We start from the raw sequence: 23,373 nt of genomic DNA, 5'->3' as shown, positions 1-23,373 counted from the left end.
AGGCCCGGGTGACATGCACTGAGCCCGCACAGCTGGCAGGGAGCGCACACAAATACCTCATTCACACTGGGTCCCCTCTGAAGCACTCACCAGGGCGTCCTGCTGACTTGCAGGCTGGGAGGGAGGCGTGTGGCTGTCTTAAAGCTGCACAGCTGCAGCGGGAGCTGGGGGCCAGGAAAGCGTTTGCCCAGGGGTAGGGCGGCTGCGTGTGAAGATGTGCGGAGCAGCTCCCATGGTCCCCGCAGACTTTGGGGGGAGGCTGGGGTGAGCCAGCCCCAGGAGCTGTGCAAACAAATCCGATGTAGACGCCTTGTTTTATTGCATAGGGGAGATAGAGGCAGATCTACGTTTTCCCGTTACTCTGATGATGATGGTACAGTACTGCGTAGTGTGCCATAAGTGAGCGCCATCTTGTTAGTTTCTTGAAGTAAATTCTTTCCTGAAACTTGTATCATTGAACCTAAAAATATCTTGATGAATTGTGTGTGTGTGTGTGTGTGTGTGTGTGTGTGTGTGAGAGAGAGAGAGAGAGAGAGAGCGAGCGAGGAACGTGTGTGCAGGGCATAAAAACGCCAACCTAAACTACATCGACTGTGCTGTAGATGAAAAGGGCCGGACAGACCTTGGTAACTGCAATGCTGGGTAAAAAGGTGTGTCCGGGATGGTCCGAATGCTGCCTGAGCAAAGAACCAGAGGTGCTGGGTGATTGAATGGGCAGGGTCAGGGGTCAGGGCCCAGACTGGATGGGGCGCTGCTGAAAGGGAGGGTGGGCCTGGGAGAGGCAGGGGGTGTCTCTGCTAATGAAGAGGGACTGGTGGTAAGTGACAACCTTGGAAGGGAGGGAGGCAGGTGGCAGCTGACGGGTAGTGGAGGAGGTCAGAATGCTCCCCCGCTCCCTGCAACCCATGTAGCAGCTAGTATGGTTCCCGTTCCCAGGGGCCACTGAACAGTGGGTCTGGTGAAAAAAGCATTCCCATGGCGGAGACAAAGCGTGGGAGGCCCACTGTGGTGCTGCTGGTGACTCCCCTGGGGAGCCAGGCCCTGGTGCACGCCTGGCTTTCATTAGCGCCAACAAGGAAGCATTTATTAACGCGAATCTTGGCCTAGTTTTGGCATGCACCTGCTGAAGCCAATAGCGGATCCCAGCTGCTGCTCCAGGGAGTCGGGGCTCTGGAATGTGACATCCTGGGGAGGGGGGGGGAGAAAGCAGGGCTGTGGTGTGGCTGCAGAAACTGAGAAATTGCTGGGGGAGCTTCCAGCTGTTCGAAGTACATTTGCACGCGTGTGTGTCCCAGGCACGCGCGTTTGCACTCTCCTTTTGTGAGGGCCAGATTTTCAGAAGGATTGAGGCCACGTTTCCCAGCGCCCGGCTTCCGCGGTTGGGGCCACGTTTTTAACAGAGCTCAGCGACCGATGTGTGGGTGCTGAGCTGACGTGACGCTTCTGGCTTTGGTATCGTGGCTTCTTTGTAAAGGGCAGGCAGGCTGGGCCGCTGGTGCCCCCGTCTGAGAGTCTCCCGTGCGCTGTTTTTCTGAGCCTGTCCGTGCTGTGTTTGGGTGGGACGCTGGCCAGATTCAGAGCTGTGGCTGAGATTGTCAATGCAGCACAGGGGATTTAGTTGCAGTCCTTCTGTTAAAATTAAGGAAAGAGATGTGTCTGAATCCCCTAGGCTGCTTTGGAGAATCTCCTCCAAATGTATTTTTAAAAGCCAGACGTCCTGGTTTGTGTGATTAGCACCGGAGAGGGAGGTCGTTAGTGTGGAAAGAATTCTATCCTTGTCGCCCTGGCTGCTATATTGGCTTGATTTCAGCCCTTCACTCACCGTGGCCGGGGAAAACGGGGGACTAGAAACTCCGTGTCGTTCGTCCAGTGAAAGAAATACCCTCGCCTTCCTTTGTCTCTCCCTCATCCTGGGACCAGCGTGGCTCCATCGGCCCTGCAAACAGCTTTCTGGGCAGTCCGCTTCCTTTTCTAGCAGGATGCTGTGATGTTTGGGTTGCAAACACTGTAAGGGGAAGTTTGTCCAAATATTTAAAAAGCAGTGAACTGCTTTTTAAAAACAAAAAAACAAACCATGAAATCCCCCTCTAAATATTTACCTTTTCCGGTGGGTTTTTTTTTAACTAAACCATAAATCTGGGGCCTGAATTATTTGTCGCCGTCCCTTTAATCTGCAGTTGTTTAATTCTTGCTTTAAAAGTCTCCTCCCCTGGATCCTGGCACAGAGCTCTCATTAATGGGAGGGAGGAACGCTCCCAGAAGGGTAGAGAGCCGTCTGGAACTTGTCTACAAATTTACTCCGTAGAATCATAGACGATGAGGGTTGGAAGGGACCTCAGGAGATCATCTAGTCCCACCCCCTGCTCAGAGCAGGACCCAGGGTTTAGTAGTGGAGAAATAACAGCCAGATATGGTCCGAAAAAATCCCCTCTTGTAGGAAATCTGATTTCCTGAGTTGACAGCCTCCATGTCTTGACTTCTGGATCCCTGCCTTTTCGTCCAGCGCCCGCCCCTTTGAATACAAAACTGGAAAACTCTGCTCTAATTGGGTTGGACCCCTGGGTGCTGAAAATCTCTTTAAAGTCTCATTCTTCTCGTAGCCCTGAGCAAACAGCACGGCCTGATCCCATGCGTGCAGAGCAACATTAACCTCCCGGTCACCTCAGGAATGCTCCGATTACGCTGGGAACCCAGAGCCACCACGCGGGAGGTGGGAGTAGGCTGCTCCATCCTCAGCGTCCTCTCCCCCCCACCCCCAAGCCACTCACTCCAGCAAGCAGCATCGGAAAGTAATTGTCCATGACAAGGGCTGTAATTGTTTTTCGTCAGCTTGATTCGGAGCTGCAGAGGTAATACGTTGAACCCGGGCCCTCCATAGCTGGCCAGGGACGGACAGATCTGGGGGGTGGAGCTGTGACCTGGGCCACCGCTGGAGGGAGCAGGGATCTCTTGTGCCTGTCTTGTCCGCCCTCACCCACGCTAGGGCCGTGTGCGGTTTGTTGGCTGTGCGTCAGGAGGACCTGCCCTCTGCTTAGCGTGGGCTCCCTGGAGATGCCCAGTGCTCTGGGATTTCACCTCGGCCTCTCCACTGATTTGTAGCTACGTAATGAGATTAATGAGTCTCTGAGGGATGGGGGGCAGCCTGGGCTGCCGTGCTCATTAAAAACAGATCAGCCTGGACGGGTCCTTTCCAGCCGATCTCATCTGCTCGGGGAAGCCCCAGGTGCATCTGTCACGTTTCCCTGAGCGGCGGATGGAGGTGGCTGCAGTTTCTAGAAGGTGGGTGGAGGCCAGGGGGGCGTGAGGGTGTTAATAATCTGGATGTGGGGGTGGGCAGGAGAGCAGCATTGCTGATCCTGGGATGGGAGCATAATCCTGCCCCCTGCGAGGAAAGGTCCCCGCTTCGACTGGGCTGAAGGGTTTGTTTCCCGGGAGCAGCCTGTCTGCCCCTTGTCCAGCCTGCCCTGGGGGCAGGAGCAGAGCACAGTCCTGCCGCTGCTGTGCAGCACCATGACACAGAGGCGTCAGCTCCCCGTTGCACGGGCAGTTGCACGGCTGCCCAGGCGGGTTGTGCTTGAGCGTCAATTGCAAGCTCATGTTTCTGGCCTGAAGGCCCGGTTTTAAGTGGAGACAGGTGAAGTTAGTGCTGGTGGCAGGTCCCAGAGGTGGTGATGCTCTTTGCTGGACTGTCAGGGGCAGGAGAATCAACAATCAGTCAGTCAAGTGGTACATCCAGGCTACGTATACGGCTCCCATTGCCATGATATCTGAGCACCTCGGTCCTGAGTGCGTGTATTCTCATGACACCCCTGTGAGGCAGGCCAGTGCTGCTCTCTCCATGCTACTGATGGGAACTGGGGTGCAGAGAGGATAACGGACTTGCCCAAGGTCACACCGGAAGTCTGTGGCAGAGCAAGAATTCAAACCCAGGTCTCCCAAGTCTTTGGCTCACTTCCTAATTTAAGCGCTTCCTTGTTTTGCCCCCGCCCGCGTGTCTCAGACCCAGCCTGCAGGAACAGCCGGGGCAGTTGGCTCTCATACCTCTGGGTCTGTCAGCAAGGGGGTCCGTCAGCGCCCACTGCGATGGGGCTTGTGTGTTGGAGATGCCGGTTCTTTGCTGGGTCCCAGCCCAGACTCATTTCAATCAGGCCCGCCAACAGCCACCGGATATGAATGGCTTTCAGCCGCTCCGGGCCTGGCTGGATTTGAGTTGGTGTCCTGCAGAGAATGGGGTATCCCCGTCCTACGGTGCAGAGCGTCTCAGCTGAGCAGTGATGGGGAATGGGGCTTTCTCGGGTTGTGGCCCTGCCAGTGCTGCTGATGACCTTGGTCTGCAGGGCGTGGGGGGGCAGGAGGGGGCTGTTCAGAGTCCTTGCAAATGGGCTGACTCGTTCAGTTCAAAGATGAAGCACTCAGCCAGCTCCTGGCTCTCTGCAAGGCAAATTAATCTGGGGCCTTTCCCGTGTGCATTGCAGGAGCCCCCAGAGTTTGCGTCTCGGGTGCTGTGGCTGAGTGCAGGAAGATGCTAGCCGGTGGGCTGGAGACACAGATTTGGGTGTTTGCAGCTTCCCTCTCCATTTGTGGCTTTCAAAGTACACCAGACATGCGTAAACTAACCCTCACAATCCCCCCCGGGGGCTGGAGCAGTATCGCTGCTCTGATTTACAGAGCTGAAGGGCCTGCGTCTAACTCAGACGAGAGAACCCAGGAGCCCTGGCTCTGTCCCAGTCTTCCTGCTAAGTAACTGTGAGACCACATTTGTGTCTCCTACCCTGATTCCACGAGAATGTGGCATTCCATCAGCGCAGACTCTCTACAGCCCGTCAGTGCCAATATCCCATGGAGCGTTACAAGCAGCTCGCAGGGAAGAGAATAGACGCTAACGCACATGTTTGAAATGCCCACGTAAATCAACCTTCAGGTTGGGTCTGAGCTGAGCAGTCCTCGGGTCCCGCCCGGTTTAGGCTCTGGCTCTTACGCAGGTGGGCGCTTCCCAGGAGTGTAGTTCAGAGAGACAGAAGCATCTCTTGCCGTGCAGCAGGAGAAGCCGGGGGCTGGCTGCAGTGGTGCGTGGTGGTTAATCACCCAGGTTGTCGCTGGTCTCAGTTAATACTCAGCATGCTTTTGTTTCCAGAGGAGTGCGCGGCTTTAGCTTACCTGGAAATGCTGTCAGTCCAAATGCCGCCGTGCTTAGCGAGAGCGCCCCACGGCTCTGAATGGGCCTGGAGGTGGGGGCGAGTGATGGAGGGCAGTCTGCATTCAAGCACTCTGTTTCAAAGAGGTAAAGCGAGACGGGGGGATTGTCTGGTGGCTAAAGCAGAGGCAGTGGGAGGCTGGAGCGCCGTGTACTGTTCCTGGCTGAACTACAGATTCTCCATGTAACCCTGGGCAAGTCACTTCGTCTCTCTGAGCCGCCTGTGAAACGGGGTGCGTGCGATAATACAGACCAGACCGCAGCGTGGTGGGCAGGGGGAGGGAGTTGAAGCTTTGTGGGAGGCTCGGCTAGAAGGGAGGCAGATTTATCTTTTCCCCAGATGAACGTGCATCTCTAGGCTCTCCGGCACGCCTGTTCTACACCCAGGCCAATGCACATGCAGCATCTTGTATAAGGGCACTTGCCTGCCTGACCCTGATACTGCCCAGTGTCCGTAAAATACATACGTCTAGATTTATTTCTGGTCAAAAAACACCCATCGCCCCGCTTTGGCCAGTGCATTTCAGACTGCAGTGGGGGTTTCTGTAACTACTGATGAACTCCTCTGGCTGGATCAGCAGAGGGAGAGTCGGTAGAGGGGTTTGCTACTTGAATGTCTAAATGGCACTTCCCGTTTGCTAATTACCTACTTTAAATGGTAGCCCCTCGTTCTAGTGATCATTACTGCCTATGTCCTGGCCAGGTTCCAGCTCCAGTAATTACATTCTGCTGCCCTACGGTCCCCCAGCAGTTTCATGTTCTGATACAAACACGCTTCAGTTCCTGTCCTAAACCAATGCTGTGTTCTGTTGAACAGCACTTGTGTACCGCCCAACAGGTGGCTGCAATTCAAGTGAGAGGTGAAGCCGTGCCTGGTGTGTCCCTAGCTGGTGTATCAGTGTGTACATTTTCTGAAGCACTTTGGCTCCTTCAGACCGCCAGATGCTGCTTTTCATTTATTTTTTAATAGAGAAATCTGTGCTTTGTAAATATCACTCGTGCCTTTATCACTTACAGAAATTCAGGCCAGAACTCTCCAGCATTGAAGTCCAAAGTTCAGCTCCTAAATCCACACTTAGGCATGGGAAATGAAGATGGGCTAGTGGCCAGGACTGCTGGATCAGGGCTCAAGAGACCTGAATTCAATTCCTGGCTCAACCACAGACTTTCTGTGGGACCTTGGGCAAGTCACTTAATCTACCATGTCTCAGTGCCCCAGCTGAATAACGATACTTCCACTAAAGACCAGGCAGCGCTCAGGCACCGTGGTGATAGGTATTTTGATAATATGACGAAAAAGGCCAGGTTTTTTTCAAAAGTATGGTCAGCCCAGCAGCTCCCTTTGACTTTCATGGCTTAGCAGCTCTGAAAACCAGGCCCCAGTCTTCTCCGTGTTTGCAGAGAGCCTGGCTGAAGTTAGCAGGGTTCTGCACAGGCAAAGGGTAGCCAGCAGGATCCACAGTTGGATTTAGGCGCCTAGATTCAACCGCCGATGTGTTAGAATTTTGGCCTCCGATTTTTCAAACCCAGAGGACCATTCTGCTCATCCAGGCAAATGTCCTGCTTAACCCAGGCCAGAGAACCTCATGCTGTTCTCCACATTGAACATTTTCCACTTTATGCTGCGCCTGAATTTGTCTAGCTTCAGCTCCCAGCCCCTGGGTTCTTGTTTGACCTCTGCCTGCTGGCTGAAAGAGCCGGGCAGAGATGGAGCCATGATTGCTATGTATTCTGTCAATTCACAGACCCAACATGTTGGGCTACCTGGAGTGTGCATGGGTTTTGGGGGGCACGGGCTGGAACACGTCCGCATGCCAGAAACGAGGTGAAACTTTTGATTGAGAGTCGCGGCTTGTGAACTCTCAGACTGCACTTGTCAGCTGAGGGTAACCAGATGGCCGGGGAGGATAAACGGGGCGATCAGGGGAGGGGTTGGCTCTCAGTGCAGGGTGCTGGGACAGGAGGTTAGTGAAAGGAGCATGCTGTGTCCTGGTTTGTGTCTCCATCCCGGTAATGCAGATGACCTTGCGCCCAGAGAAAGAGCCAGTGAAAGCACTTAGCAGCGGACACTTATCAGAGGAGCCTCCCAGAATTCCCCAGGAGCGTGCTGTGTGTCACCACACTTGACAAGGTGACAGCATAACGCCCTTCCTCCTTGCCCTGGTGACACCGAAGCTGTAGGGCCCAGCGCCCCAGCAAGACAGAGCACGAATTCTCCTGTGCCATCACCTAGCAGCTAGCGCTGAGGGGTCGAGTTCTCCAGGCCTTGCTTCGTGGGAGATGAAAGCATCCGATGAACAAAAGGCTGGTCTGGTTTTGCTGCAGCACACTCAGGTGTCTCTGCCTGTACTCTGCTGAAATGCTGCACCCCGGTGAGCCTCAACACTTTCCAGATCAAGTGCCACTTCTAGCCCCAGAGGTCCCCCATTGGCCCATCCACATGACTGCGCATGGGCATGGCTGTATGAAAAGGGAACCAGGGAGGGATTCAGAAAGCAAGATAGAAAGGAGCTCACTGCAACACACTGTCTGTGGCTGAGTGTTCGTACCTGCCCCATACTGTATCGGGGCGGCTTTGGTCTGTCTGTGGCTGCAGGGCTTTGTGTGGATTAGCGGGAGGTCTCCCCTCCAGGCCGCTTTGCACTCGGGTCCTGTCTTTTGGGACGCTGTCTGGCCCCCTACATTGATTTAATCCCAGCTGAATTTACACAGGAAGCCACTGCACCGGGGGGCTGAAAGAGGCTTGGTTCTTTTGGAGTCAAAAAGCCTCCCCAGCCCTCTTAGTGTCCTGGACCAGGCTTCAACGACTGTCATTGCCTGGAGCCTGACAGATGCTCCACCTGCTACAGGGACTTCTTGCATGATCCCCTCTCCTCCTCCCTCCCCCTGTTCATAGCCTGCAGGTTAGAGACCCGCTGCTGCCTTCTAATAGCTGTGCCCCGAGGGGAATCCCATCAGCCATCCCTCCGCCTCCGGAGGCAAGACAGACTTGGCGGGGAGCTGCTTGCCCTTCTTTGCCAGCAGTGAGCCCCGCTGAGGCGGAGCGTGGCTCTTTGTTCGTCCTCGGGCAGGACAGGGAGAGGGCACGGGGCATCCCTGCGTGTTGTGACTGTATTGCTCCTGGAGCATTTTGCCGTGGTTCAGGCAGCTGCACATCCCTGCCGCTTGTCCTAAAATACACCATGTCCGTTAACGTCAGTGCTTTGCTAGCCAAGGCTTTACTCCTCTTTGGCAAGGGGCGAGGCGGTTATGGCCTGCCTGCGTTGGAATTCACCTTAACCTCTGTCAAATGGTGTTGGAGATGGTGGCCTGCGTCCCGGACAGATAAATCTGAGTTCAGACACCTCCTGCTGGGCAATCTACCCTTTGCTGCCCTGCTGAGCTAGTCATGGCAGGGGAATGGTGTTGAATGAGGCTAAATGCACCCTCGGTGTAAGCAGATGCAGTGCCAGCCAAACGCCAGTGCAACTCTCTTGCAAATGCAGCGGGCGTGTGAAAGCCCATGTCATGCAAGAAAGGCAGCACAAGTGGACCGGTGTAGATGCCGGCACTTCAGATCTGGCAGGTTCTGGATTCCTACCCCGTCTTCAGGGATAGCCTGAGCCGGGTTTGCAGCGTTCCCTTGCGCTCTGGGTGAAAACTGTCGAGGCTGAAGATGGGGGTGTGGTGGGAAGAAATGAGGCGGAAATGGTCACTGGAGCCATCCCCAGTCCCCTCGGGGGAATGAATGCAGGGTGCTGCTGAGATAGCACGGATACATTTCCAGCACATTCCCTGCTTTCTGTCTGCCCTGCTCTGAGAGATGTGGGGGAGTCCAAAGGAAACTCCAGGAAGGAGTCCAGTGCTATCCCTGGCAGGGGTACTAAGAGCCTGTGTTCAGGTTACAGCAAACCCGCTTGATTGTTTTAGGCCCCGTGTGTGGAAATTCCGAGCAGGAGAGAGGCCGGCAGCTGTGGAGGGGCCGAAACGCATTAGTTTACGCCAGCCCTGCAACGCTCTGGTGTAACGGCGCCCGCGGGCCGAGAGAAAAGCAGCTTTCATAGTAAATCAATCCCATGCTCTGTAAACATTGGCCGGCAGCTTGCTGTGGCTGAATGCGGCTATTAACTTTCCTTACATGAAAGCGCCGGGAAGGTCTGAGAAATCCTCTTGCAGGAACTAATGTGCTGCACAAATACGGCTGGGCGGGGGAGGGAAAATATGAACTGGCTTCTCTGTTTGTTAGCTCTCAGGTTCTGAAGCTTGGAGCGGGCTAAGAAAGCAGCCGAGGGCAGGTTTCCTGCAGCACAGAGGCAGGCGGGCTCTGAAATGTTGGCACAGAAACGTGAGAGGGAGCAGGCGTGGCGCTTTCTCAGTCCTGGTCTGCACTTCCAAGGTTAGCCACGTAGCTGTACTTCATGTAGACACAGGGTATATCTGCAAAAAGCGTCCAATTGCCTGATAGAGGTTATGCCACTTCCTAAGCAAAAGAAACTATGCCGGCTAAAGCACGGTTTGCTGGTATATCTGGGTCTGCACTGCTGGTCCACTTACGTATCTGCTGCTGGTGCAGGGGTATGCCTTCGCTCTCAGGAGGGAGTGAGAGAAGCCCGTGGTTACAGCCGGGTTCCTGCAGCTGTGGCACCAAGGGTGAGAGAAGGTGGCTTGTGACAAAGTGATTCGTGGCATCACGGATCCCAAGGGCAGGTGGGACCATTGTGACCAGCGAGTCTGTATAGCGCAGACCTGCCCCCCAATCCTTCCTAGAGCAGAGCTTTCAGAGAAACCTCCCGTCCTGATTTAAAAATTCAGTGATGGAGGCTCCACCGCGACCCTCGGTAAATTGTTCCAGTGGTTCTCCAGAGAAGCTGTCTGACTTGGTTTGCAAGTTCCGCTTTAAGCTCCGTCGCCATTACAGTTTTTCATGGGTACAAGAGTTGAATTCCCAGGGTCCCTGGGCGACATCATCCCCTGGCCTTCCGTTCCCCGTGGGCCTGCACTGCTCAGCTCAATCAGGCCATCCAGTCCCTCTGTCCGTGGGGGCACAGTAAAGCTTCACCTATTCTGAGCAGCCCCAGCCTGGTCTCCATTTCTGCCTGACTAACTCGGCTTTCTCTAAGCTCAGACGGGGGCAGCTTTCTGCAAGCCTGGTGCTGTCTTCTGTTGGCGTGTGTGGCATGGATGTGCCTGCCTTGTGTATTGCAATGAAGCAAAAGCGGCTCCAGCCGTGTTGATAGCAATTCACGAGGGCGCTCGAGGGCAGTGTATTCTGACTGGTTACCGCCTTACGATGCATTCCTCCCCCAGTTACACCCGGGTGAATTTGGCCCACTTTGTGGGGTTGCTTAGCGGACTTTGGGGGCCTGTTTTTGCAGCTGCCCCGTTCGTGCATCGCCGGTGGGTCTCGGAGGGACTTGCCACGAACATTCTCCCCTTCTTGTCACCGCAGCAGCACGGGAACCGGCCGGCAGTTTCAGGGGTGCCCCTTTACACCTGGCACCGGAAGGGGAGGTGAAGGAAAGAACAAGGAGGAGCACAGAGGGTGGGAGGGACGGCGGCTGAGAGGAGGGGATGGATCTGTGCCGCGTCCAAGAGGTTGAGGATGAAAACCAAGGCTGCGAGTGGCTGGGGACCCCCTGTTAGCACGGGGCGACAGAGTATCAACAGGGGGCTGATTTGTGCAGGAGGAGGGAAAGTCTTGGGGCTGGAGGAAGCACCGAGCCAAACAGACGTAGTGGGGAGAGACGGGCCGGCCCGATGGCAGATTGGCAGCAGAGCGGGAAGGGAAGTGACTTCATGAAAAATGTGCCCTGCTGACAGAGCCAGGCCTGGGGTCCTGCACAGCCTCCCCTGGCAGGGGGGTGCAAACAGCCCAGCAGCCAGGCTGCTCGCAGCACCGGGGCCTCCTCAAAGCCAGCACCGATCCCAGGCTGGGCTGTCTCTGGCCCCGCTGGAGGGCTCCAGCCCCATCTCGGCTGACTGCTCTGACATGGAGCCTTTCCAAGGCAGAAGTAAACACATGGGGTCTGTCTGGATAATGTCTCTGCACAGCCCCTGGCAAGCGTGAGCTCGCCTGCAAAATGAGCCGGGACGAAGGATTTTCCTCATTAACCCCGTACAGCCGAGGGGGCGAGCAGCTTGCAGCTTCCTGCCTGACAGCTATTTGGGGCAGTGAAAGAACAGCCTCACTGAAACCCCCGCAAGCTGTCTGCCCCCCGAGGCACCTGGGGCAAAGCGTAGGCCATGTGCATTGAGCAGCAGTTAAGTCTTTGTGGCTCTTTGATCACATCGGAAAGCACTTGGAACGGCCGGGGCGGGGGGCGGTTCGGTGGGGTTAGGGTTGGTCTCCACACACACAGGTGCATCAGTGTTAACCTAAAGCGTGATTTTTAAACAGGTTTAGTTAAACTGGTGCAAAAGGCAGCACGTGGACAAAATCTCGTTTCAGTTTAGACCAGGTTTATATCCATTAACTGACGCCTATCGGCAGCACCAGGTTTAAGCTAAACTGAAATAAGTCCCCCTTCAGAGAGTCCACAGAGGGGTTTGCACCAGTCTAACTCAGCCCGTTTAATGAAACCGGCTCAGGATTGTGGGATGGCAGGGCTAACGTCCATGTGGGAAAAGGCCTGGAATGGTATGGGAGATGGAGCTACGTGTGCCAGACGTGAGCCGTGTATCTGCGTATCCGATCTACTGCAGCCACACCCAGGCTGTTGGAGAAGGCGGTTCTCATAGGTGCCGGCCTGGTGCCACTGAAACCGAATGTGTTTCTCTCTGTCCCGATCAGTCGTCAGAGATGCCTTAGCAGCAGACCGGCATGTGAAGTAAGAAGCTGTTGGAGGCTTTTTCATGAGATGTTCGGTTAGTTGGGCCACCTCCTCGGCTGGTGCCAGTTACATAAGAAGATAAGAACGGCCACACTGGGTCAGACCAATGGTCCATCTAGCCCAGTAGTCTGTCTTCCGACCGTGGCCAATGCCAGGTGCTTCAGAGGGTAGGAACAGAACAGGGCAATCGTTGAGTGATCCATCCCCTGTCATCCAGGCCCAGCTTCTAGCAGCCAGAGGCACCCACAGCATGGAGTTGTGTCCCTGGCCGTCCTGGCTAATAGCCCGTGATGGGACCTGTTACAGTTCTCCCTGCGTCCCGCGGCTTGGTGCCGTGGCAGCAACAGCACTAGCTCCCAGCTCTGCAGCCGCTCTGCTCCGCTCCTTCACCCGACTCCCTCTCAGCTGCCCTTCTCTGCCTGACATGGAGGCTTTTACCTGCTGGGGCAAGCTCCTCAATTGGCTTCAGGTGACCCAACCGACCTGGAGTAACCCTGACTGTATTACCCAGGGAGCAGGGATTTGGTAAGCTGGACAGATTCTCTGGGTTTTAGTGCATTGCATTGATTTCTGAAGTCTCGTGGGGGCTGTTGTAATCTGCCTAACCGCTAAGTCGGCTAATCAACAACTTTGCACCTATTCAGCTTTCTGGTAGGTGGCGAGGTCTGGGTTTTTAATCATAGTCAGCTGATGTAACTGTTTGCTCAGAGCCCGGGTTTTCAGAGAAGACTATTACCAGAGACCCAGAAATAAAGCACAATGATGAGAGAGGGGGGAAAAAAAAAAGCCCCCTTTTGTAGCCGTCAGGTCTGGCCCTGTCACACCCCGCTGAGTCTCTGCAGGAGGCAGTCAGCCCTCGCCCTGCCCTCCCCCAGCGCGCTCCAAGTGCAGTTCAGAGCCTGGTTCCTGCTACGTTTGTGTCATTAGCGGATAACGTATTGTATTTTAAACTCCCAAATGTCTGTCCGCATCCTTCGCATGGCCGTCAGGTCAGGAAGCGAGGGCCGGCTGGGAGAAAGCCCGTGGCATTTGCTTCTGCTGCTTCTATTGTCACTTGTTTATGTTGCTGGAGGAATGTTGGGTTAAAGTCCCAGAGACACAGCTGTCCCCAGGGAACTCTGTACGAACTTCGAAGGAGTTTATATTATCTCTGCCTGTTTATATTCAGGCTCTGAAAGTCTTTGGTCCGTATCCAAGTAACTGTCCCGAAGCAGTCCGAGCAGACTGCGATTTCGCCTTGCTTGAAAGGGATTCGCAGAGGGTTCACCCCTCCTGCTCAATCCCGGTTTCAGACGGTTTTCGTTGACTTGCAAAAGGGTTGGCGAGGTGAGACCCTGAGACGGTTCTGTCCAGGGAAGTGTAGCGGGAGGCCTTAACGCTAATGACTGCTCTCCTTCTAGCATGGGAAGGATGGAAACCCTTGTGATTCAGGGCGTGTCCCCTGCTAACTGCCCCCTCTGAGCGGGTTAATCCAGAACTGCCCGCTCTGAGCGCCTGGCACCTTCCTTTGAAGCCACAGGTACAGGCTGCTGTCACAGGCAGGACATGAGAGGATGTGCTGTGAGGCCTACAAGTAACGTGACGACGGCTAGGCTGTTGGCACACTGCGATCACTGCCTGCGACGCTGGCCAGCCTTGTCTGCTTGTTTCCTGGGCTTTGTACGCGTCTGTCTGTCGGCTCTTCTTTTATACGCGGCCTGGAAGCTCTGTGGGGCAGAGATGCTTTGTTCTGTGTTTGTACAGCACCTGGCACAATGGACTCCTGGTCCGCTCGGTGAAACTACAACACGATAATCATAGTAGATGGCCCTAGATCTGGCCCATCAGTTTCTGTGACATATCTGGAGTCCCAGGCGATACTGGTGGCGAGATGCTCCTGAGTGCTGAGAGAGAGGAATTCCTGGGCCGGCCAGGAGGGCAGCAGCCTGCTCTTGGAAGGGATCCAGAGTCCAGATTTTGGGCTATGTTTCTGAACATGGTTGTAGCTGATCTAGGGGCAGTGCAGCGGAGCTCCTGGAGTCTGCACTGATGAACCTACTTAGCCTGTAGCCAGGTGAGCAGGAGCTGTTCGTTCAGCACCACCTGGTCACCTGGAACCAGCGGGCGGTGGTGCCATTGGCCGTCAGAACCCTCTGCTTAGACAAAGAGGCGTCTCCAGTCGTGGCTTTTAAGTATAATGTTTTAGGGATGGTTGTAAACAGTCCGATTTGCAGCTACCGGAAAGCAGCAGGGATAACGAACCAGGGTGCGATGCTGCTGGATTTACTGCGAGGGAAAAGGCTGCCCTGTCTTAGTACCACCCTGCCAGCCCTTCACACTGGTTCCGTGTTCCTTCTTGCCCCTTCGAGCTGCACGCGGCGGTGCTCGAAGTACGCTCATCCAAACCATGCAGAAGTGAGCAGAACGATCAGGGAGGTTAAGAAAAGGTAGATGTTCAGGGAGACAGCACACGCCCAGCTCCGATTAACCTAGGACTCGTAAACTGGAGCATTTGCTGACTGCACAACCAGGCGGCGAACATTTGCGATGTAGTTCTTCCCCCTGCCTGAAGCACAGTTGTTCTGTTTGGACGGCTGCGCCTAACGGCAGGCGGAGCTGTTAGTGGATCAGTGTTAAATGGATGCAGGACAAAAGCAGCAAGTGGCAGCAGCTGTTAAAAGAAGCGTTGTGGGGGGGTAGCTTTGAAGAGAGCCCTGCAAGGAAAACAGGAGCTGAATGTACGCTCCAGACCTTGCACCCACAGACTGCAGTCTGCGTCACTCCCTTCCAAAAGCCGCGATGTGGGTCTGATTGGGAATGGTGTGCAGAGGGGAGGGGATGCTAGATGCCTATTCCCCAGGGTGCCCAGTGAACGGTTGGCAGCCCAGGGGTGTGGAAGAGCCTTTCATGAGCTAAAGGGAGAATTCCCCTTTGTGGATCTATGTGAATTTCCATAAGGAAGGCGATCGGGGGCGGAGAGGTAGTTCCCTCTGACCTCTCTATACCCCCACCTCTTCTTTGGCCCTGTGTTGCTGGTTGTTCAGGCAGGATCAAAGAGAGCTTATGTCCTGTTCACTGGTGAAACTGGGGTTCGCTGGCACCTGCTTGTTAGGCATGAAACGTGAGTGGGGCCAACTGTGTGAGAGCAGGGCAGCCCCGTGCAAAGTGACACGGAATCGGACGCGGAGCCGCTCAAGCACAAAACAGCTGCTTGGAGCCGTGATACGTATCGTTACGCAGGCGAGGCAGAGTGGCTTGCGTAACTCCCCTCGAGGTCGTCACTCAACTTCTACGCGGCGTATTGACTGTGCCGGGCCACTGGAGGGGGGTGGTTTTAACGCGTCGACCTCCAGCTGGATTGAGCGGGTCTTCACCGATCCAGATGGGTCGATCGGACGGCGGCGAATTGGCCGTCGGCCGTGAAGACGTACCCACGGTGTCTTCACGGGTTGCTGGGGCCGCAATCAGGCAAGCATGTGAATGATGCCGCTGACTTCAGTGGGCCTAGCGGTGTGGTTAAAGTCAAGCCTGTGCCGCGGTGCTTTGTGGTGGCACGTTGCTGACGGAGAGCGTTGGGTACGCTGGGCTTTTCCTACTCGACCTCCGTGTTCATGGCATGTGCCAGGAAGGTTCTCTTCTCCTCCTCCAGCCTCCCCACGGCACTGCTCCCTGCAGGACGTAGCTTCGTCTCCACCGCCCATCGAATCCTTGGCGTCTTGGCAGAGGTGGCCGTGCGTGCCGTCCCTTGGTGCAAGCCGGGATGGTCTTTTCCAGTGGGAGCTGGACTTGGACCACTAGCTTGCTTCGTTTAGGATGCCACGCGACCGTCAGGGATCATTTCAAGATGAGTCCGCTCCAGAAGAGGCAACAGGCGCTGGAGCCTTTCACCCAGCATTCTGGCAGAAGCAGAATCATCAGTCCTTCTTTTCGGAGAACAGCGTGTCATTTGATATTTTAGTTTGCTTCTGGTGCGTGGACCTCACCTCGTTTGCAGTTTGCTGCAGGCGACACGGAGTTGGCGTGCTCAGCAGCGGTCAGCCAAGAGTTAACAAAAATCCCGGACTTCATGGAGCTGTTCCTCTTGACTCCAGCTTCCTCTGTGAAGGACTTGGGAAACCAGACATGGGCTGTGTTGTTTTTGTTGGCAGGGCAGAGTGTGTGCAGAGATGAGGTCAGCCTGTGATGTGTCATGAAATGTTTTCGTAATCTGAATTTTGGACCGTAATTCTTGGTCCTCCTCAGACCTGAGGAAGTAAGGTCCCTGGAAAGGAAGGGGCTCTGCAGCCCACATGGAAAAAGCACTGTTTTTACATGTGTGTGGCCAGCGATTGAATTGCCGCCTACGGTCCCAAAGGAACGGAGTTAGGTGGCCTTAGAAGTGTTGCCAGTGGCTAGCAATATACATGACAAAACCACCAACCAGAGCGTGGCTTGCTGTGTGCCTGTAGCTTGGAGGTGCCTGGGAATTAGCTGCTATAGAAACTGCTTTGCTTAGGGGTCTGGAAAGCTCTGATGGAGGGTGGAGAATAATACTGTGCGCTGATTAGGCAGCGCCTTTCATGCTGGGCTGCAGAGCTATTTACAAATTAATGAACTCGCCCTATGGAATAAATCACTCCGCTCACCACTGATGGGCAGCCACCTCTGAGACGGAGCACGGTATCAATAGCATAGAAGAGGAAGTAAAGAATACAGAGTCCGATTGAAACGGCAAAGGGAACTTAGGGCTGCTGAATGTTCTTACCGGAGTTGGAGGTTGGCCCGGGCACAGGGGCTAATGGGATCTTGGGTTACCCAAAGCAGTTCAAACCACCGGGTTGTTTGCTAATGAGATATGGAGACTTTCAGCCGTTACAGCACAGCTCTACATTTGTGTATACAATAGAACCTCAGAGTTACAAACACTAGAGTTACGGCCAGACCAGTCAGCCGCACACCTCATTTGGAACTGGAAGTACGCAATCAGGCAGCCGCAGAGACAAAAACAAAAACACCACACACAGTGCAGTACTGTTAAACGCAAACTACTAGAAAGAAAAGCAGCGTTTTTCTTCTGCATGGTAAAGTTTCAAAGCCATACTCAGTCAGTGCTCAGTTGCCAACTTTTGAAAGAACCACTCTCACGTTTTGTTCAAAATTACGAACTTTTTGGCGTTCCGAGCAGCCTCCAATCGCGAGGTGTTTGTAACTCTGAGGTTCTGCTGTACATCAGTAGTTAGTTAACCGATATGGTGCCAGTAGATGCACTCAAGAATCTGTAGTGGAGTTGCTGGATTTTGTAGAACCCATAAAATTTGTTGTCTGGTGCAAACGGCTTCATCCTGCCGCTCTTTCCATCGGGCCTTCTTGTCTTCTCTAGTGCCCAGGTTCTGATTCAGCCCAGGTCACCACAGCCATCAGGTGTGGGATGGGTGGCCCCTATACTAACTGAGTTCTTGGGTCTCTAGTCCTAGCAAACGGATGCCCCCATTATAAAAAAAAACAAACAATCGCCATCAAAATCCGCTGCACTGGAATCCAAAGCAAGGTAGCTGTGTTCCAGGCGGGGGGGTTTGCTGGCCTAACCATAAAGTAAACCTTAACGCTGTTTAGAACAAGGAGGCAGGTCTGTACGGTGCCCGTCCTAGGCTCTGTCCTGAGAGAGAAAGAGAGAGATTGGTCATATCACTTGTCCCCGTGCATGTTGTTTTCTCCTCTACCTTGATTAAAGAACTGCCTGTGTTTGGGGGGGTTGAAAGAGAAAGTGATGGTTTGTTTCATCCCCTAAGTAGCTCCCAAGCGGCCTTTGGCAGCTGGCGCGTAGATTGTCAACTTGACGGTCGCAGCTTACCCTCCCTCTCTGCCCAGTTGGGGGACTTGTTTTCTCTAGTCTGGGGAAAGCTGAGCACCCCCCTGAACTAGGCTAACCCCCCTCCTTCACTGCGGTATCTGCCCTGCGAGGCGCACCCCCTGCCTCTCAGGAGCCGGTGCGCTGGGGGAGCTTTTCCCACCCCTCTCACCGGTCTGCCAGCTGCGCGGCGCTCCCCTTCTGTCGTGCTGGGGCATGCGCCGCGCCAGACGCGTGTTTCCACTTCGACTGAAGCTGTTTCCTGTCGTGTGCGCTAGGCCACAGAGTCAGACACAAGGAAGAGGCCACTTAGCACCAGCTAACCAGGGCGCTCGAGGCTTATCCTGTCACACTCATGCTTCACAACTGCACCCGTCTGCCCACGTAATACTTCGTGGTTGGTCTCTAGGCTCCGTTGTTCCTCTTGTGTCTCGGGCTGGGCTCAGCAGCAGTGTGCGTGTGGCCAGCAGCGCTGGCACTTTGCTAGGTGGTCTCTGGAGTAGGAGCCGTTCGGGGGTGCACTGCTAACTCCTGGTCTGTGAGCAGGGCCTGGGAACCGCCTTTGGGTCCAACACCAGGGCGCCGGGGGATCCCGGCTGCTTTCCCGAGGGGTCTCCTTTGAGGAGCATGTGGCGTTAGGTCGCGGTTTACATCGAAAGCGTGCTACTCGCAAAAACCAAAAGAAACTCGCCCTTTCTGCTTCTGCGTATGTTTCCCTGCGATGTCTCCTCTCCTTCCCTCCCTCCCCCGAGGGCCCTTCCCTCTCTCTCTGCCTCAGCTTCCCTAGCTGTAAAACGGGGAAATGAGACGAAACTTTGAAAGGAAGCTCTCCGGCTGGCCTCGCACTTTGAGATCCTAGAGGGAAGGCGCTAGAGAAGGGCGGGTGGTGATGTTTGTTCTTTTGCCCATTTGGATAAACTCAGGAGCGAAATGGATCCTGTTCTGAAGTTTGAAAAAGTTTGATTAACTTGATCTTTTGAAAGGGAAAAAAAAAAAAAGCCGCACTCCTCTCCTGCCCCTTGAAGTCAGCCACCTTTAGGGTGACAGGCTGTGGAACAGCCCACAAGAACACCGTGCAGTAATCAGACAGGTGGTGAAGAGCAAAAGGACATGAATGTTGTGTTAGCAGTGCTCTGTAAACCCCTGGGGTGGACAGGCAGGACGCTGGCGTAATGATGTCCCAGCAGGGATATAGCAGGGGGCACGTCTCCATAGGGCAGCCTGTTGGCGAGAGGGGCAGAGGCATTGCCCAGGGGATTGCTGCATGTGCAGACTCTGAGATCCCAGCAGAGAAAACAAACAGCACCTCCACTCCCCCGTTAACCTTGCCCTTCTCGGCTCATAGCAGCGGAGAGCTTGGAAAAATGCTGTTTCCAGACACAAGAGCTTGAACGTAATTATCAGCCTTGGGAGGAAACAAAAGCCCTTCAGAGATGTCTGCTTCCTGCTCGCCTTGGCTGGAAGGGTTCTAGGCAGGATTCCCCCTGCCCCTTCTTCCAATTTTAAGGTTTTTCTTTTGGTTTTTGAAAAAGGGAAAAAACCTGCTGATTAAATCTGGATTTTATTCCTTCTTGCGTCTGCTTCAACTCCTTAAACGCTTCCCCAGCAGCCCCGGCCGGATGTGCTGAGATGGAGCGGCACAGTAAATTCAGCGTGCAGAGCTTTTGGGAAGGAGCCGTTTCCTTGTGGCGCTTGGTATCACCTTCCCCCTAAGCACAGCCCCTCCCTCCCTTACTTCTCTCTTAGGGCAGAGCTGTGCCCGGGCTGACCTACCTGAGAGCAGGTAACAGCAGTAGTGAAGCAGTGCAGTGGGCTCCAGAGGAGGCGAAGGAGCACAGAACATTTTCAGGGTCCGTGCCGGGCTTGGTCTGCCTGCGCTGGGCCATCTGCACGTGTGTTTGATTTCCCTTCTCGGTCAATGCTGATGATTAATGAGGGAGACAGACAGACAGACAGCTTTATCAGCTGTTTGGGGGGAAGGAGAAATTGACAGTAACTGCCATTTACTGATTTGAGTTTAATCTTTCCATGCCCGTATCTGCTGGTCGGCCGGTCTGACATTCTCTCTGGTGTGTGTGTATTGACTGCAGCCTGCGTATCCCTCCGACGTTGACTTTGACACAAGCCTAGTGTTGCTCTGCGGCTGTGATTAGATACCTGCTATAATCAAGCTAATAAACCGAATGAGTTTCCTCCAGGCTTGGCTAAGAAGAAAGGCCTTTTGAGAGCGTGTTGATAATGGCTGTCTGCTGTTATCACATGCCTTTGAGATAACCCGGCTGGGATAAGGCAGCTCCAGAAACGACTCTGCCCGTAGGCAGCAGCTTTTATTGTAGCCTTTGCGAATCTCATGCCTTTGCACTCTCCTAAGCTTTAAGGTCAGAAGGGACCGTCATGATCATCTGGTCTGACCTGCACAACGCAGGCCACCGAACCTCTCTGATGGGCAGGCTGACTGTCTCCCCTCACTGGGGAGAGCATGTTTGTGGTGGCCCAGTCGGTGAATTCTCCAGGCATTAAGCGTGTTGTAATGTGAATAAAGCGCCGTTTTCTCCCGGGCTTTGTCTCCGGGCTGGAGAGCAGGGATGGTCTCCAATCAGGCCCAGCAGTCAGAGCCTGGAAGCAGAAACTTCTTCTCTGGAGGACGCCGTGTGCCAGCTCTTGGGATGCGCTGAACCGTCCCGGGTCGCCCGTTCCCTCGCTGGGATGGGGGGACACCCTGGACTATTTTATACGCGGCTTCTCTTTCACGTGGGGTCCCCAAACGCGCGCACGGGCGTGCTCGGCCGAGGATCTGCTGGGCAGACCCTTGTCCGCTGCCTCCTTCGCAGAGCTCAGAGTCTGCAGGCGCTGGCGAGCACAGAGAGAGGCCCTGGCATCTTCCTCTCGTTCCGAAGAGGCCAACCTGCCGCCTGGCAGGGAGCTGCAACAGTTCCAGCCCCGCTCCTCGCTCCCTTGTGAGCGGTAATTAGAGAGAGATTGAATTGAAAGCCGCTAATGAGGTTTCCCTCCAGCGTTCTGCAGCCAGGGCAGCTCCTGGCTCTCTGATTGTCTGGGGAATCTAAACCCGGAGCAAGGACAACAATAGGGGCCCTTTCTGCAGCCCCGGCCGTCCAGGATCTCCAAGCACTTTGCAAACCCTGAGTTAACCCTCGCATCGCCTGGCCCCGGAAGACGGGAAGTGCTTCCCCCCATCTGACCGTGTTCCCAAGAGGTGTCTGCACACTTCCAGGCCGGTGCCACTGCTGCCTGAGCTTGGCACGGTTTGCCATCGAGGACCTGAGTCGCAGAACTCACATGCCGCACCCCGGTTGCCAGGGGGTTAGGACGTGGGCTGCAGTCAGGCCTGCTGTACAAAACTCGGGGGGAGGGGGGACCTCGTCTCTCTAAATGGCGCCTCTGTTGTCGATCCTGCAGGGCAGGGCGCATGCACCACCTGGGACAACTGGGCCAGGATTCCTTCCGAGCCCTCCCGGGAGGAACGCCCTCGCCGCCTTCTCCCTTGCTGCTCGCTGAGGGCCATGATTCATGCTAGGCTGCGAGGAGCGGCAAGGGGTCCCCGGGAGGAGCCGGGGTGCTGCCGTCACTCCGGATATTCCCGCAAATCTCCTACAGACGTAGTGCAGAGCGTGGGATCGGACCCTCCCCGTCGGGGAGCTGCCGGCAGTCCCCGTGCGAATCAGCTTTGGGGTGGAGAGGGTCTCAGTCCAGTTCCTAGCGGACAAGCGTCTGCCTCCCCAGGAACACCACCATAAAGGGCCCGGGTGTCCCATCCTGGTACAGCTGGGGTGTTGCTGGCATCGGTGCGTCATCCCACCGCCCTGGGGCAAGCAAAAGTACAGCCCCTCTGGGCAGCCTGGCTTCGGTCTGGGTTTGCCAGCTGGTGCCGTGGCTGCCTGTCCACCTCTGGCACTGTTTGCATCCCAGGCCGGGCTTCCCCGAGCTGGGTCGTTACCACCTGGGCAGGAGGGATTTAGACTGCCCAGGTCCTTCTGCCTCTGCCTCCCTCCCCCTGGGGACACGGAGCCTCCGGCTGGCAAATCTTTCTGTTTATTTTCTCTCTCTTTTTTTCCAGGGACCTCAAGAACAACTTGATCAGCACGATCCAGCCCGGCGCGTTCCTCGGCCTCTCGGAGCTGAAGCGTCTGTAAGTGGCCCCTTGTTCACGGTTCTGCGGGAGAATCGAGCATGTCGCCCCGCCCGCTGCAGCAGCGCTGGCTCGTGGGCAGGGGCCCGACCAACCCCGGCCGTGCAGGGTCCTCTCTGTGCCCCCAACCTGCGCTTTGCAACAGCCCCGCTCTGGGCTGTCCCAGGCAGCGAGCTCTCCTGCTGCGTCGCCCCAGACGCCGGGCCGGCCGAGGGCGCTGAGCGACTCCAGCCCTGCTGGGCGCGCTCAGAGGGGCTGCTGCCCCGCTCTCAGCAGCGCCTGCCTCCTGTCAGTCGGTCCGTGCATGCAGCACCCGAAGGTCCCGGTGACTTGCCCCCAGCACGGCACTGCTGGTAGGGCCGAATCCGGCTTCCGTCTCTCACAGGCCTGGGGTCCCGTCTGCTTGTTTTCAGGGACCTCTCCAACAACCGCATCGGCTGCCTCAGCGCCAGCGTCTTCCAGGGCCTGGCCAGCCTGCTCCGGCTGTAAGTACCAGGGAGGGGGCCCGCGGGAGGAGAGCATCTGCCGGTCCCAGCTGGCAGGAGGACTCTGTTAGCAAGGGGTGGAGCCAAGCCCCGCCCTGCCTTCCTCCCTGTAAAGCGTGCGATCTCCCGTCCATCTCTGAATGGGGGTTGGCGGAGGGCTCGGTGTGCTGAGGGGGCCCGTTGTGAGGGATGCAGGTGACCCCGGCAGTAAGCTAAGCCTCTCCTGCCCGGCAGGAAGGAACATCTTGGTCACCTCCTGGTGACCGGCCTCAGCTCATAGACCCTTCGGATGTAATTTCCAGGGTAGGTCCTCAAACGCGAGCTGCCCGTGTCCTCCTGCCCTGCTGAGGACGGCCAGCGTGTGACCGGCTCTCGGCAGAGACCTGCCGTTCCCCGTTAGTGACGTCCTGTGAATGTAACTGATTCGGGTTCCCTGTAAAACTCTGGGCACCCCCTGTGCCCTCTGCCAGGTGGCTCGGTGCTGCTGTCTCTGAGCTTCAGCCTCTCGGATTTAGACACAGGAGTCCGAATTATGGGGGAGAAGGGAGGAGAAAGACCCCTGCCCCTCGGCCAACCGCCCCTTGACCTTCTGGCCTCCTTGGCGGCTCCGACCCCCTTCCCTCCTCCCCTGGCAGCCCTCCCATCTGCCCAGGGTCTCCATTGCCGTAAGCCAGTCACTGGGTCCCAAGCACAGCGTGGCTCGGCTCCTGGGGGCAGCCGCCCCGGACCAGCCCCTGCGGGAGAAGGCGTGACAATGGCCGAATGGTCCGTCTGACAGACCCACGGCGGCGCTCAGCACAGAGCTCATTAAAGGCCCGGGCTGCCCAGCCTGTCGCGTGGGCTCCCCTGTCCCCACCTGTCTGGGGAGCTCATTAAGCGCTGCTTGGGGATTACGGGTCTCCTTGATCAAAGTGAGCGTTAAAACCCCCAGA

The 23,373-nt window shown here is 55.7% G+C and overlaps 1 protein-coding gene across 1 annotated transcript in view; it reads left to right on the top strand.

Moving 5' to 3' along the window:
* The window catches only part of ADGRA2 (adhesion G protein-coupled receptor A2), a 75,056-nt gene that overhangs the window by 35,605 nt on the left and 16,078 nt on the right, over positions 1-23,373 (top strand). Inside the window, exons 3-4 of the mRNA XM_067568426.1 lie at positions 21,885-21,956; positions 22,370-22,441. Coding sequence (XP_067424527.1) covers positions 21,885-21,956; positions 22,370-22,441 — 144 coding nt within the window. The remainder of the gene's footprint in view (positions 1-21,884; positions 21,957-22,369; positions 22,442-23,373) is intronic.

This window comes from Emydura macquarii, unplaced genomic scaffold (genome assembly GCF_026122565.2).
Source record: "Emydura macquarii macquarii isolate MOO-44397 ecotype Brisbane River unplaced genomic scaffold, CSIRO-AGI_Emac_v2 contig_2894, whole genome shotgun sequence".
In the NCBI taxonomy this organism is placed as follows: Eukaryota; Metazoa; Chordata; order Testudines; family Chelidae; genus Emydura; species Emydura macquarii.
Note: the sequence above shows the minus strand (reverse complement) of the source record. Positions and strands in the feature narration are given on the sequence as shown.